The sequence below is a fragment of the Coenobita brevimanus genome, chromosome 101, assembly GCF_032717465.1.
Source record: "Coenobita brevimanus isolate Jiangsu-jjx chromosome 101, ASM3271746v2, whole genome shotgun sequence".
NCBI classification, from domain to species: Eukaryota; Metazoa; Arthropoda; class Malacostraca; order Decapoda; family Coenobitidae; genus Coenobita; species Coenobita brevimanus.
The window spans coordinates 6,028,636-6,042,703 of record NC_137054.1 but is presented as its reverse complement, the minus strand read 5'-3'; the positions used below and the strand labels follow the sequence as shown (position 1 = coordinate 6,042,703).

Here is a 14,068-nt window from a genome sequence, read left to right as displayed (position 1 = left end):
AACTAGGTATTAAAATAAAAAAATGATCAATTCATGTGAACTCTATGGAAACATACTGTTTAACTAGACCATGGATGTTAAATGTTTTGAATAATTCTAAGTAGGAATGATAAAATGAGGAGAACTAAATCAGAAACAAAAGGACGAGGTATCATCCAAGTGTAATGTAGGTTACTATGCACCAGTTGTAAAACCATCAAAGTCCAGTATGCTTTGGTGTCCCCCCTTCTCCACAAAAAAGTTACCTTCACTGGCTTTCCAAAGCCACATACAGTAAATCCTCAGTTTAACCCACTCTGATTTAGCAAACTTCTGAATCACTGCCCAATATAGGAACCAAAACATGGATAACTCCGTTAAATTGCACATGTGCATTAATCTCCCTCATTTCATTAATTTTGTTACATTACCTATACGCAAAGATATGTTATAATGAGATTTTGTTCTTTGGAGGAGGCTATTTCATCATATAACATTATCCTGAATGCAATTTAGTGACAAAAGTGTGCAAACTAGGGACCAGAGCATTTGATATAGGGATCTTAGAGTTAGCATATTTGATTTAGTACACAGGGCAGTGTCTGAATTAGTGAGCTAAATGGAGGACATACTGTACTACAAAACTTATTTTCTATGATTTTTCAAGTACATCAAACTGCTTATAATGTAGTTGTATGTCTCTCTTCACTATCTTTCAAAATACAATACTGTGTGCCAAGAAAGTTTGAGTCTTCTTACTGTAATGCACTTTACCTGGTTACAGTACTGCGTCTGACTAGACTGAAATACTTCCCCACAACTGACCTACACTGGTTAGGCAAGGCTATGGAGTGTCTGCTCTGGCATAAATAAAAGGTGTTACTGGAAATGCAATACTGTATTACACAAAACTACAGCAGGGATGCAACTTTTTAATTTCATGGGCCACATCATTACTTTAACATGTGAGGGCCACCAGACTTATGGTACACACACACACACACACACACACTTTACTTCCTCCTTCATACAATGTCCACATTCTGGGTCTTCCCCTCCTCATTCTGCCTTCAACTTCCCTTCATCCCATTAAGCTGTCAATATATTCTTCTATATTAAGATCCAGTCTGTTAAGTCATTATATAACCGCACTGAATAGGGAAGAGAGAGAAAGAGAGAGAGAGAATGTCGGGGGGAAGTGAATGTTGAAGGACGGAATGTGAGTTAATGGGGGAGCATATCTACTAAAGGGCCACAGGTTGTGCATCCTTGCTGTACAGTATACAGTAACCAGTAACCACTATGTATAACTAACCGCCTGAAAGAATTACCTCAAACTCTATGGGTGTGCTATGGTCCAAACAGTCTCAAAACACAGCATTCTATTTTTGGTAAATTTTATAAATATCCATATTTTTCAGCTGTCTTCATTCATGCTAAAATTGTAATATTATTCTTAAGTTTTAATTTTAAGAACATTATCTTGGGAACACATAACTGAATATACTATAAATAAATTACTGTATTACTGCATTCTTATTGGCCATAAACAATTTCAAATGCATGATACAATGTGATTTGGCCTCTTACACCAAAGTTTATGCAAAGAATTTCACTGAATACCTTCAGGAGACTGTACTGTACAAAAGCATTGTATTACCTGTATGGCATAACTTGGTTTGCATGACCTTTTGGTGATATTTATACATAAACTTTCATGACTAAGATGATAAAACAATACCAATAGCTATGCAAGCATTTTTACGTACAGTATAGTGTATGACTATGAATTTACTTTAAAAGAATTAAATTCTTAATTACAGTAATTACAAAATATAGTACAGTACTGTTAATTTTCTTGCACTTAAGTCCAAGTATCCTCTTTCATATGCATAGTTTGTTTGCAACTTATCTTTGATTGACTAAGCAAAAAATAGTTTCCCTAATTTCTTCATAAACACTGCTGAAGCATATCACATTATGAAATATTCAGATACAGTAAACTCTCAATAAACTCTCAATAATCCATTACACAGCAACCGTGGGAGTGTTGGATAGTGAAGTAATACCCCTCAAACCCCTTCAAAGTGGGGTTTAACCCCCTGTAAAACCTTATACCAACACTATATAAAACTGTTCAAATAGTTTAAAACTTTAATTAATTTATTTTTCATGCAGGAAATAAGGAACCAAAGGCTAGAAGCCCACAAATTATTCCCTCCAAGAAAAAATAAAAACAAGATAACAGAGAGCCAAATTCAAGATCCATATATTTCAAGATGGCTGGACACACTGCCTTTAAGAGTCTGGAGGTCATAGGCAGTAGGATATAAAGACTGAAGAAGACAGTTCTGGAGAAGACCTGTTAGGACATACATGAAGGACTGGGAGTAATGGTTCACTCTGCATCAGAGTGATGGACAGAAAAGGGATGAGAGTTTTCTGCTAGATGAGTGCTATGTGCCTGCTGCAGTGGTGGAAGGATGCAAGCAGACAGTTCAGAGGAGCAGTGACCATTGAAGTAGCAACAGAAAAGAGATAAAGATATAACAGTGTGGTGAAGCAGTAGAGGTTGAAGGGCGTCAGTAAGAAGGAGAGTTAATGAGACAAAATACCTTTGACTCCACCTTGATGAGAAGAGCTGTGTGTGGGGAGCCTCCCCACGTATAAGCGTTGTACTCTACATGGGAGAATAACACCCACGTACAAAGTCAACAACCGTGCAGGGGTAAGGAAGACATGAAGTCCACTTAGCACATCTAATCTCTTGGAAAGGAAATTTTTCAAGAAGTAATATGATCTTTCCAAGATATATCCTGAGAGAATGAAACCCCATGTATGTTCAAAGATGATGTAGGACTGAGTTAAGCATTGTTGAAAATTAGAGGTTATTCCTGTGGTAGATCTGATTGGTCAAAAGATATAAGAACTGATTTTTTGATGCACTAAAAACATTCATTCATTCATCATCCAATCTTACGTTGCCCCATGAGGAGCGTAGGAGCCCGGGGCTAGGCAAGTTGGTCCTGACATTTAAGATGAGAGTGACCAGCCTCACTCATCCCTGAGTGTCATTATGTGAGCAATAAACCCCAACCACCCCTTGGATATAAACCTTCACTGGCTCAATCCGATTGGAGGGCCGTAATTACCCACTAAACCACCAGGTGCCAAAATTTGGTTATATGGCTACCACCCAGCATAGTAAATGGTTTCCTGGTGTACAGCAAACCATTATACCGTTTTTACCCCAATCAGAGATATGAGCCAAGTCAGACATTAAGTGTGCCATAGCTTCATCCCTTGTGTGTTAAGTATCTGCCGAGATGGACACTGCAGGAAGCCGATGGATATGTGAAGAATGGAGTCATCAGCATACGAGTGGATAAGATCAGATGTACAGTACAACTAAGGTCACTGATGAATACTGTAGAAACAATAGAGTTGGTGATAGGACAGAACCCTGTGGAACACCACAACTGATAGCCCTAGGAGAACGGTGACCATCTACAACAGCAGCTATGGAACTACCAGAAAGCAAGCTACAGATGAAGGCACAGATAGAAGGATAGGAACTGTAAGAGTGAAGTTTGGAAATTAAAGATTTATGTCAGACTTGATCGAAAGCCTTTGAGATATCAAGTGCAATGGCAAAACTTTCACCAAAGTCTCAAAAGGAGGATGACCAGAGTGTAAAAGGAAGGCAAGATGATTGCCAGTGTAGCATCTCTGGCGGAACCCATACTCGTACCGATGATCGGAAAAATGGTTATTATAGGAAAGGTGTTAAAAATTATTTTGTTAAGAATACTGTATATTAAAAAACGTTAGAAATATAGGATGTTGAAGCAACTGAGCAATAGTTAGAAGGCTGGGAATGGTTACCCTTCTTTGGGACAGGTTGAATGAGAGCAAACTTCCAGCAAGAAGCAAAGGTACAAGTTGACAGAGAAAGGCAAAAAGAGTTTACCTAGGCAGGGTGTAAACACAAAAGCACAGTTCTTGATTCTTTAGGACAACAGGAAGGATGCCTTGTTAGTACTGAGACCAGTGATGGCAGAAAACACATGAATTGAAGAAATTTTAGTGTCAGCCACTAGGAAGTCAAAAGAGAAAGTGATGGAGGAACAGCATCAGAATTATCTAAGGTGGAATTGGAGGAGAAAGTCTGAGTGAAGAGTTCTGCTTGATCTGTAGAAGAAAGAGCTACAGAGTCACCAGTGCTGAAAAGAAAAGGGAAGGATGGTGAAATAAAGTTGTTAGAAAGGTTTTTGGCAAGGTGCCAGAAGGAGCAGGAAGAGTCTGAGACGGAGAGCTCAAAGCATTCACTACGAATGAAACTATTTTTAGCAGAGAGAAGGACAGACTTAGCATGATTCCGTGCAGAAATACAGAGATGAGTGTGATAGGTGGGGCCACTCACCATCCACTCGCTCGATGTAGTGCTGCTTTGGGTGTCTGCCCTTTCCTCTCTTCCTTCCTTCCTCCTCTGTCTTTCTTTGCTTCATTCTTTCCTCTTCCTGCTGCCTATGGGTGACTTTACACTCCCTCTTCTGTCTTTCTTTCCTTCATTCTCTCCTATTCCTTCTGTCTATGGGTGACTCTACACTGAGTGATGAGCCAAATGGTTTCCTGTACACCCAGAAACCATTTACTATGCTGGGTGGTAACCATATAACCAAATTATGGCACCTGTTGGTTTAGTGAGTAATTAATGAGTACCAATTGGATTGAGCCTGTGCAAGTTTATATCCAAGGGGTGGTTGGGGTTTATTGCTCATGTAATGCCACTCAGGGATGAGTAAGGCTGGTCGTCTCATCTTAAATGTCAGGACCAACTTGCCTAGCCCCGGACTCTTATGCTCTTCATGAGGCAACGTAGGATTGGATGATGGATGGATGGATGGATGGATGGATGGATGGAGATTCTAGGGTGGGCTGGCTCTGGTACTTTTTGAAGGACCTCTCCTTGTTGTGTACAGAATTAGAGCAAGAGTGCTTTAACCAAGGTTTTTGATGCATTAGTCACAGGATAAGAGAAAGGAATGTATGCTTCCATGCCCAAGAGAATTACCTATGTAATGTGCGTGGCACACTCAGATGGCTCTTAGCCGTGGAGGAAAAAATCATTCCACGAAAAATCAAGGAAATACTACTTGAGGGACTCTCAATCAGCTGAACCTTCTCCATTGCTTTTGGAAATACAGTACAGGTCTCCCTCGTTTTACGCTGTATCGTTTTATTTTACGATATTTTGCATTTACGATCCTTATTCTTTAGTACCAAGTGTTCATTTTACAATTGAGCTCCCTCGTATTTACGATTGGACGTGTGGAAATCCCGTGCTCACAGGCAGATCAGCTGAGCGTTGCATGGCATACCCGCCCAAACCTCCACCTCCACCACCTCTCATTCTCCTGATTCATGCACCCCTGCCACCCAAACCTCCACCATCCCTGCTTCCTCCCACTCCACCTCTTGTGTTGACGAGTGATGGGCTTTGGCCCAGGATGTCTCCTAGCATCGGAGGAGACATTTAGGCATTACGTCCTCCAGCCTCGGGGGGGGGGGGGGACTGACTAAGGGTGGACGGACCTACAGTACAGTAGGAGGGTACATAACAGTACATTACAGTACAGTACAGCCGTATTTCATGTTGTTTTTGCTATTTCATGTCTTTATGTTTGCAGATGTACATACATATGTGATTCAGATGCACTACAATACATAAAACATCATCATTATTATTGCATATTAGAATTACTCTGGATAATTGAGTGTTTACTGTGCCTCGAATTCTCATACATACGTTTACTAACACTCCACCTTCTTCTTGGTTTACCATGAATCCTCCTACCTTCAAACTCATTTACATTCAGTAGCTATACCCTTTCCATTTCACATTACAAAAATAAAAATCTTATGTATCCTTACTACAATAAAGTACTGTACTGTACTGCATATCTCTTCCACACATGACTAATTCAGATCTAATATATGTGATTGCCTTTAAATCTCCATAAGCATTTTGTAAAGAATATGACTGACAAATAAGTTGTAGATAATTTACTTAGGCCTATCTAAATGAATATACACTACTGATACAGCTGACTTGCACTGTGCATCTCTATCTTTTACTATAACCCTCCTTTTAACTTAAACTAAAATACAACTACAAAACACTAAATATTATGCTTCAAGATGAATTTGCATCACATAATAAAGCAACTTCTACTGTGGTGTGCTGTGGATCCAAGGTGACAGAAATACAGCCCTACATGTTTATCTGAAAACCTTACATATTTACACGTACACACAGATGTACTTTCAAACAAACTCTGTATGGTATAGGTAAAGGTATGAGTGTCCAGATATTCTGTGTTTAACTTATATATCTCAGACGGAACTTGCCGGTGTGAATCACACCAAATCAAGCACAGACAATATAATGCTTCAAGTCCCTACTGAGGTTAGCTCACTAGCAGCAAGCTACAACCAAGCACATCAGACATTCACGATTTGAGAAAAGAGGCTTACTGCTGGCTTAATGCAAGTGCAGCAGTGATATACGGTATACACTGGAGAGAATGATTATTTGCTAGGGAAAAATAGCAGAATACACTATGAAGTCCATGGGAGTGAATTAACTTAATTTCTGTGAGTATTATATAACAGGAATGCTATATTCAGTAATTACTGTACCATAAATAACGCCAGTAAATGTAGTGGCTCTCAGTAATGAACTTACAATTAATACACATGATCCCATCTGTATGGCACAGTACAGCACAAAGTTCAGTACCAGAATAACAAGTGTTCTAAACAGGTACCAGTGGTCTTGGTACCTGCAAAGCACAATATGAAAGGGTACCTTCTAATATCATTAGAATAACAGAATGTTCAAAAGGATGTTGGTAAAGCAAGTTTTCACAAACTCTGCCTGTTACATACAGTATGTACAGAATGCTGAACAGTAAGTTTTTAAAAAAATGTAAAATCCAATAAAACATCTAAGATTATGGCTGAACTTAGAAGAATGCTGAGTTCCATAAACTTCACTTTATATATATATATATATATATATATATATATATTATATATATATTTGTTTTTTCTAACCATAAATATACATGACATTAAGAAGCAAACAGGTATCAAAGTCTTGTCTGAGTAATGGTGCTGATGTGAGAATGATGCCTGGAAGTACAGTAGGATGGAGCTGCATGCAACTTAATATATGGAGGAAACAAGCAGAATGGGTGCCAGATAGAGAGGAAGGTGGGAGGGATATAATAATGATAATCCTCCCATGGTGATAAACAGAGAGAGAGAATACGAGTGGAGTACGGCCGAGTGAACAAAAAAGAAAAGAAACACATATTGCACATCCAGCCTCTTCAAGAACAAGTACAGTATCTGTTCATAATTTACATACATATTTAATGCTTAAAATGATCATTACATCAGGTCAGGATAAATAAGTTATCACTCTACTACAGCATTCTCTGAGCAATCATTGGCTAAGTTTGTGGAACTTTTGCCGCACTTTAATATTTCACCCATATAGTACACATCCAAGAAATCTATAAAATTTGCATATGTATATGATCATGTTGTAGCACAATGACTGTGCTAAACAATTAGGGAATAAAGCATGGATGAGCAACAAGCATTTCGTTTATTTTTCTCTCTTTCCCTCACACCGGACCTGAGGTGCCCCTGGTGCGTACTTCTTGAACTGCTGCCTGTCCAAACAGCGTGAGGTTGGGGAGATGACGGAGATGGAACGGCGTGGTGACCCATCTAGCGAAGGACTCTGGCTCCTCGATCTGACCCGGCCCCATAACACAACGACTATTACGCTTTATGGTTTAGGGACATGCACTCTAGAGCTGCCTAATTATCTACAGCCTTCCAAACTGCCATTCACTCTGTATATTCACTGAACTGGCTTAGGGTCACACATTCTAGGACTGCCTGAGATCATCTACAGCCTTCTACACAGTCACTCACTGTATATTCCCTGCACTGTACTACTTTACTTCTGGGATCCAGAAAGACTAAGTCCTCCACTATTATCACCAAAATTTATCTTTCCTAATTTATAAACATCATGCCTACATTCCTAACTACAACCATCTCCTCTACAGTATTACTACTAACATTACCTAAATGCCTATGATTTTGAATCCTCCTCACTCTTCACAAAAATATAACATCGGCAAAACACAAACCTCTAACAACAATACTATTTTGCATTCTCAGGATCATCTGCTTTCCCTCTGCACAATACTCTACCTTTACTTAACACCATCCACTCTTGTGTTCAGTTAACCTAAAGGAAGTATCCACTAACTTCATTTCACTGGAGAAGAAACAGTTTAAGTTTTTGATAATTACATTTTTAAGGCCTTGGCCAGACTTGCAAGTATGAGCCTTTTTTCATATACTATGGCAACAACAGCAATACTGGGTGACACGTAGCTCCAGCATCACTGATATGCCATTAACAAATACCATGGGCAAGTTTATTTCATGATTATATGCCCTTACTGATGCCAATCCTCACCTTGGGGTTCTCAGGTTTGAATTTGGATTATTCCTCCTAAGCCAGCTGCCAGTCCAGTCTATTACAGAGAATGGTATAAATGAGTGGACTCTGTGTAAATGTACTTGACGCCTCCACCTGGGAATGTTGTTTAAGAACAGTTACCGAGCTTTTTGTCCCACATCACTCTCAAGATAGTATCTCTCAAGGGCAATGGTCACTACACCTCTAACCTCAAACAGTGATATTAAAAAGGACTTACAAAGACCAAAGTCCAAAAAAATTATAACAACACCATAAAACCACAATTACATAAACAATCTTGCTAATTACAGTGATATCTTTGTGGCAGAGGAGTAGACTGTCAATTTCATGGTCCCTGGGGATGCTGTGGTCAAGTACTGTAGAAAGTACTTTGAGGGAAGGCCTGGTGTTTGATGGGATATAAGGTGAATATTAGACTGGGACAGGGAATTGTTTTACCATCTGAATTTTATTAAACACACTATCTTTTTTTCCTATAACACCATCCACCTACATATCTTAAAAACACCTCTGCTAATACTGTACCCTGATACTAGTCCTGAAAGAGACAGCCTTGGCATCAAACAGTAGTTCAATATGGATGATTAGTATTAGCACCACAGTGGTGACATATGAAGGTGTTGCAAGCAGGACTGCCAGACCTTGGAATAGATTAAGATATCTATGTCCAAAATTGGACAAATAAAAAGGTTTATTTTTAGCTGTTATAGGGAAAAGGTCCTCCACTGTATCACAACAAAGATGATGGAAATCCTCCACTGTATCACAACAAAGATGATGGGAATCCTCCACTGTATCACAACAAAGACGATGGGAATCCTCCACTGTATCACAACAAAGATGATGGGATTCCTCCACTGTATAACAGAGATGGTGGACTTACAAAGCAAGTGGTGTAAGGGTATTTGACATCAATATGTTTGTGCAAGCTAACTATTGTATTAGTTCTTGGAAATGTGCTACCCAGCCTTTGGGGGGGAGAGAGAGAGAGAAAGGAAACACACAGGTATGTACTTTTTTTTTTTTTTCAATTAACAGAATGGTAACTTTACTACCACTTTTTTATTCTGCCATTAGGCAGACTACTGAATTCAAGTTCAAAGATCATGGATCAGATATCAAGAAAGTAAGGGGAAAGGGAGGCTGAGAAGCCAATGGAAGAACAAAACAACAGGATACTGGTATGATTCACAAAAGTCTAAGCACCCAACAGTGTGCAAGCTGTGTATGAAAACGCAATTTGTATGAAGTAGATACGTGGGAAAGCACAGGAATGCAATCAGAATAGAGTAGGGGAGAAGCCAGAAGAACCTTACTGACTGTCAAAATTTAATTCTGTCTTCATACAACATATAGGAGGTGTAATCCAAAAATAATGAGACAGGCTACATAAAATCTTTATTTTTCTAGATATTACTTGATAACCAAAATAGTGTGGAAAGGAAGAATATTATATTTAGGATGGCAAATCAGATGAAGAAGGAGAACAGGGATACCATAGGTGAGCAGCATGTGAAGACTGAAGGAAAGGTAGTGGTGAACAGTGGGGATATTAAAGACGCATGGAGAAAGCACTACAACCGGTTGTTGAATGAGGAATTTGACTGGGACAGGGAAGGTTTAGAGCCAGTAGATCCAGTGTCTGGCCCCTGACCATTGATTAATGCTGCTACTGTGAGCAGGGCAATAGGCAGCAGGTGTGTCTGGGTTGACTGCTGAAATGTTGAATGCCTCAGGAGATATAGGAGTGGGGTTAGTCACTGACCTGATAAATACAATTATGTATGAGTGTGTTGTCCCAGATGATTGGCTGAAGAGTGTAAATGTAAATGTGTACAAGAGGAAGAGTGATGCCCTGTAAAGAGGAAATTATATAGGCATAAAGTTCTGGACCAGATAATGAAGGTAATGGAGAGAGTTCTAGAAGGTATGATTAGAGTAAGAGTGAATATTGATGAGATGCAGCTTGGGTTTATGCCACGCAAAGAGACCACTTATCTCATATTCATTGTTTGACAGCTTCAGGAAAAATATCCAGGAAAGAAATGGGAACTGCATCCTGTTCATGTTGATTTGGAAAAGGCCTTTGACAGAGTCCCTAGAGAGGTGGTGGTGGGCAATGAGAAAGCTTGGGATCATGGAGTGGCTGGTTAGGGTGATTATGGCCATGTATGTGGGTGCTTGCACTCAGGTAAGAGTGAATGGAGATTTGAGTGAGGAGTTTTCTGTGAATGCTGATGTGCATCAGGGGTCAGTCTTGAAACTCTTGTTCATTATGGTACTTAAAGCCCTTTCATGTGACTTTAGAAATGGACTCCCATGGGAGATGTTGTATGCTGATGATATCGCACTGATTGCAGGAAATGAAACAGAGGCAGAGGAAAGATTTAGGAAGTGGAGAGATGGTATGGGGGCACAAGGGCTTAGGAGTAAATGCAGATAAAAGAAAAGTGATGGTATCTAGTGGGCTAGGGGTAGTACTGTCAAAGAAGAGAGGGAGTGGCCATGTGAGATTTGCAACAAGGTCATGGGAAGTAATTCCATCTTACAGAGTGTTTGTGATAAGTGGGTAATGGTATTAGAGGTAGACTGTGAGATAATGCTGATTTCACATGAGCGGTGTGTCAGGGAGAGCATATGGAGATTGTCAGGCATGAAAAGATTGAACTTGCAGGCAAGTCTCTTAAGTGTGTGGAAGAGTTTTGTTATTTGGGAGACATGTTATGTGCTGGGGGTGGGGCTGGAGCTACTTCTGTGACTAGAGTGAGGAGTAATCGGAAGAAGTTCAGGGAGCTGTTGTCTCTCCTGACATTGAGAGGGCTCTGTATGCAGCATGTGTTAGGATTGTAATGCTGTATGGTAGTGACGCCTGGGCAGCAAAGGAAGAGGATATGCGCCAGTTCAAACGTACAGAAATGATAATGATTAGGTGGATGTTCAGTGTGTCCCTGAGTGCAAGGCCTGGAGGGGCTAGGTTTATGATGGAAGAGTTAAGAGATAGGATGGGACTGGAGTGGATTGGTGTTGTGATGAGGAGAGGTAGACTGAGATGGTTTCTAGGTTTATGATGGAAGAGTTAAGTGGTAGGATGGGACTGGAGTGTATTGGTGTTGTGATGAGGAGCGGTAGACTGAGATGGTTTGGGCATGTGGTGAGGATGGGGGATGATAACTGGGTGGAGAAAGTGTGAAGTGTCATTGTTGGGGGTAGGGTAGCAAAAGACAGATAGAAAAAGACCTGGGACAAGGTCACCAAGTGTGACTTCAGGGATAAGGGACTAATTAGGGAAGCCGCCAGAGATCAGGCAGCACGGAAAGCCGCTATTAGGTGACCAAGGCCAACGCATTCAAGCATGTTGGAGCATTCAAAACTGAACGAACGATAACTGTGAAACTTCAGTCACCCTCAAAATAATCTGCAGCCGTCACAATGCAGTGCTGAATTCACTCCTCCCACTTCTAGAAGCAGAGCTGAAAGTCCTCACTGATAAGTGTGGCAATCATCTGCACTGTCTGCTGAATCTCCATCCAGTCCATGAGTCTCCTCCCCTTGAGATGCAACTTGAGCTTTGGAAACAGCCAGATCTAGAGAGTACAAAGGGTTGGTGACCTGTGTTATTCTGTGCTTGACCAGAAAGCTATTCACAGAGAAGGCCATGTGTGCAGGGGCACTGTTCTGGTAAAGCGACCAATTGACAGTTCTGTGCAGCTCTGGCCTCTTCCTCCTGATGTCCTCCCTCAGCCACTGGATACCAGGGTAGTACTGCTGGTTCACAGTTCACAGGATATGGTTTTCCCTCCTGTGGCTTCTGGCTGCTTCCAAAGCTCAAGTTGCATCTTGAGGGGAAGAGGTTCATGGACAGGATGGAGATTTAACAGACAATAAAGAACATGATTTCCACACTACCAATGAGAACTTCCTGATCTGCTTCTACAAGTGGGAGGATTGAGTTCATTGTTGCATTGTGGCCTCTGCGATTATTTAGGAGGCTACTAATATTCACCATACAGTAATAACTAGAAAAATACAGATTTTATGAAGCCAGACTGATTACTCTCAGAGAATCTACTAGAGTAGATGTGAATGTAATAGGTAATACAGTATTATCCTGCTTCAGGGAAACAAACTATTCAGGGTCAAAACTAAGCATATCTAAATACAAAAGTGGGGATGATAATGCATGATAACCATGAAACATACAATTTAGTAGTGTGTGTGTGTTCTTACCTAATTGTTCTTACCTAATTGTATCTTTACAGGAATGAGTCAAGCTCGTACTGTCCCGTGTCTTAAACCATATTTATCGTACATATCCTTAAATTTGTGAATTGTTTTGGCACACACTATTTCATTCGGTAGTGCATTCCATTGATCAATTGCTCTGTTTGGGAAACTGAATTTCCTTACGTCTTTATCACCTCTCTTCTTATGCAGTTTTTTGCAGTGTCCTCTTGCTGATGCTTCTCCATATGTTAAGTAATCGTTTATGTCTATTTTCTCCTTTCCTGATATGCGCTTATATAGCATTATCATGTCACCTCTTTTCCTTCTCTCCTGTATTGTTGGTAGATTCAGTTTATTTAGTCTTTCTTCGTAGCTTAGGTCCCTTAAGCTTGGTATCCATCTTGTAGCGGCCCTTTGAACTTTTTCAATCTTGTCTATATGCTTTTTGAGATGAGGATTCCAGACTACTGATGCATATTCCAGGGTTGGTCTAATGAATGATGTTATTATCCTTCTTAGCATGTCTTCATTTATGTATGTGAATGCTATTCTCATATTTGCAAGCAGTGTATACATGTTCCGTCCCTTCTCGCTGATGTGGTCAGCCGGAGATAGTCTGTTATTGATAATCACACCTAGGTCTTTCTCTCTTTCTGATGTGTATAGGGTTTTATTTCCTAACTTATAATCCCAATCAGGTCTTTTTCCACTTTTACCAAACTTGATTGCATGACACTTGTCCACATTGAATTCCATTTGCCATGTACTACTCCATTCATGAAGTTTATTTAATTCTTCTTGTAGCTCCCTACAAGAGTCTGTGCTAGTAATTCTCCTTTGTATTTTTGCATCATCTGCAAACATATTCAGATAGCTCTCATTTCCAGTGTTACTGTTTATATCATTTATGTACACTAAAAACATGATTGGTGCCAGCACCGAACCCTGTGGTACTCCACTAGTCACTTCTTTCCATGATGAGTAGTTTCCTCTTAGTACTGTCCTCATTTCTCTTTTTATGAGAAAGTCTTGCATCCAACAAAACAGTTTGCCTCGAATTCCTCCTTGATGGTACAGCTTCCATAAAAGTCTTTGGTGTGGTACTGTGTCAAAAGCTTTCTTGAAATCTAAATAGATACTGTCCACCCATCCTTCCCTTTCCTGTATTGTGTTTGTTACTCTGTCATAGTAGCTCAACAGATTAGTAACACATGATTTTCCTTTTCTGAAACCAAACTGTCTTTCTGTTATCATACTGTGTTCTTCTAAATG

At 40.0% G+C, this 14,068-nt stretch overlaps 1 protein-coding gene across 1 annotated transcript in view; it reads right to left on the bottom strand.

Annotated features, from left to right (window-relative positions):
- Positions 1-14,068, bottom strand: part of LOC145415122 (glutaminase liver isoform, mitochondrial-like) — a 182,229-nt gene that overhangs the window by 105,434 nt on the left and 62,727 nt on the right. The window contains exon 6 of the mRNA XM_080284541.1: positions 7,710-7,808. Coding sequence (XP_080140667.1) covers positions 7,710-7,808 — 99 coding nt within the window. The remainder of the gene's footprint in view (positions 1-7,709; positions 7,809-14,068) is intronic.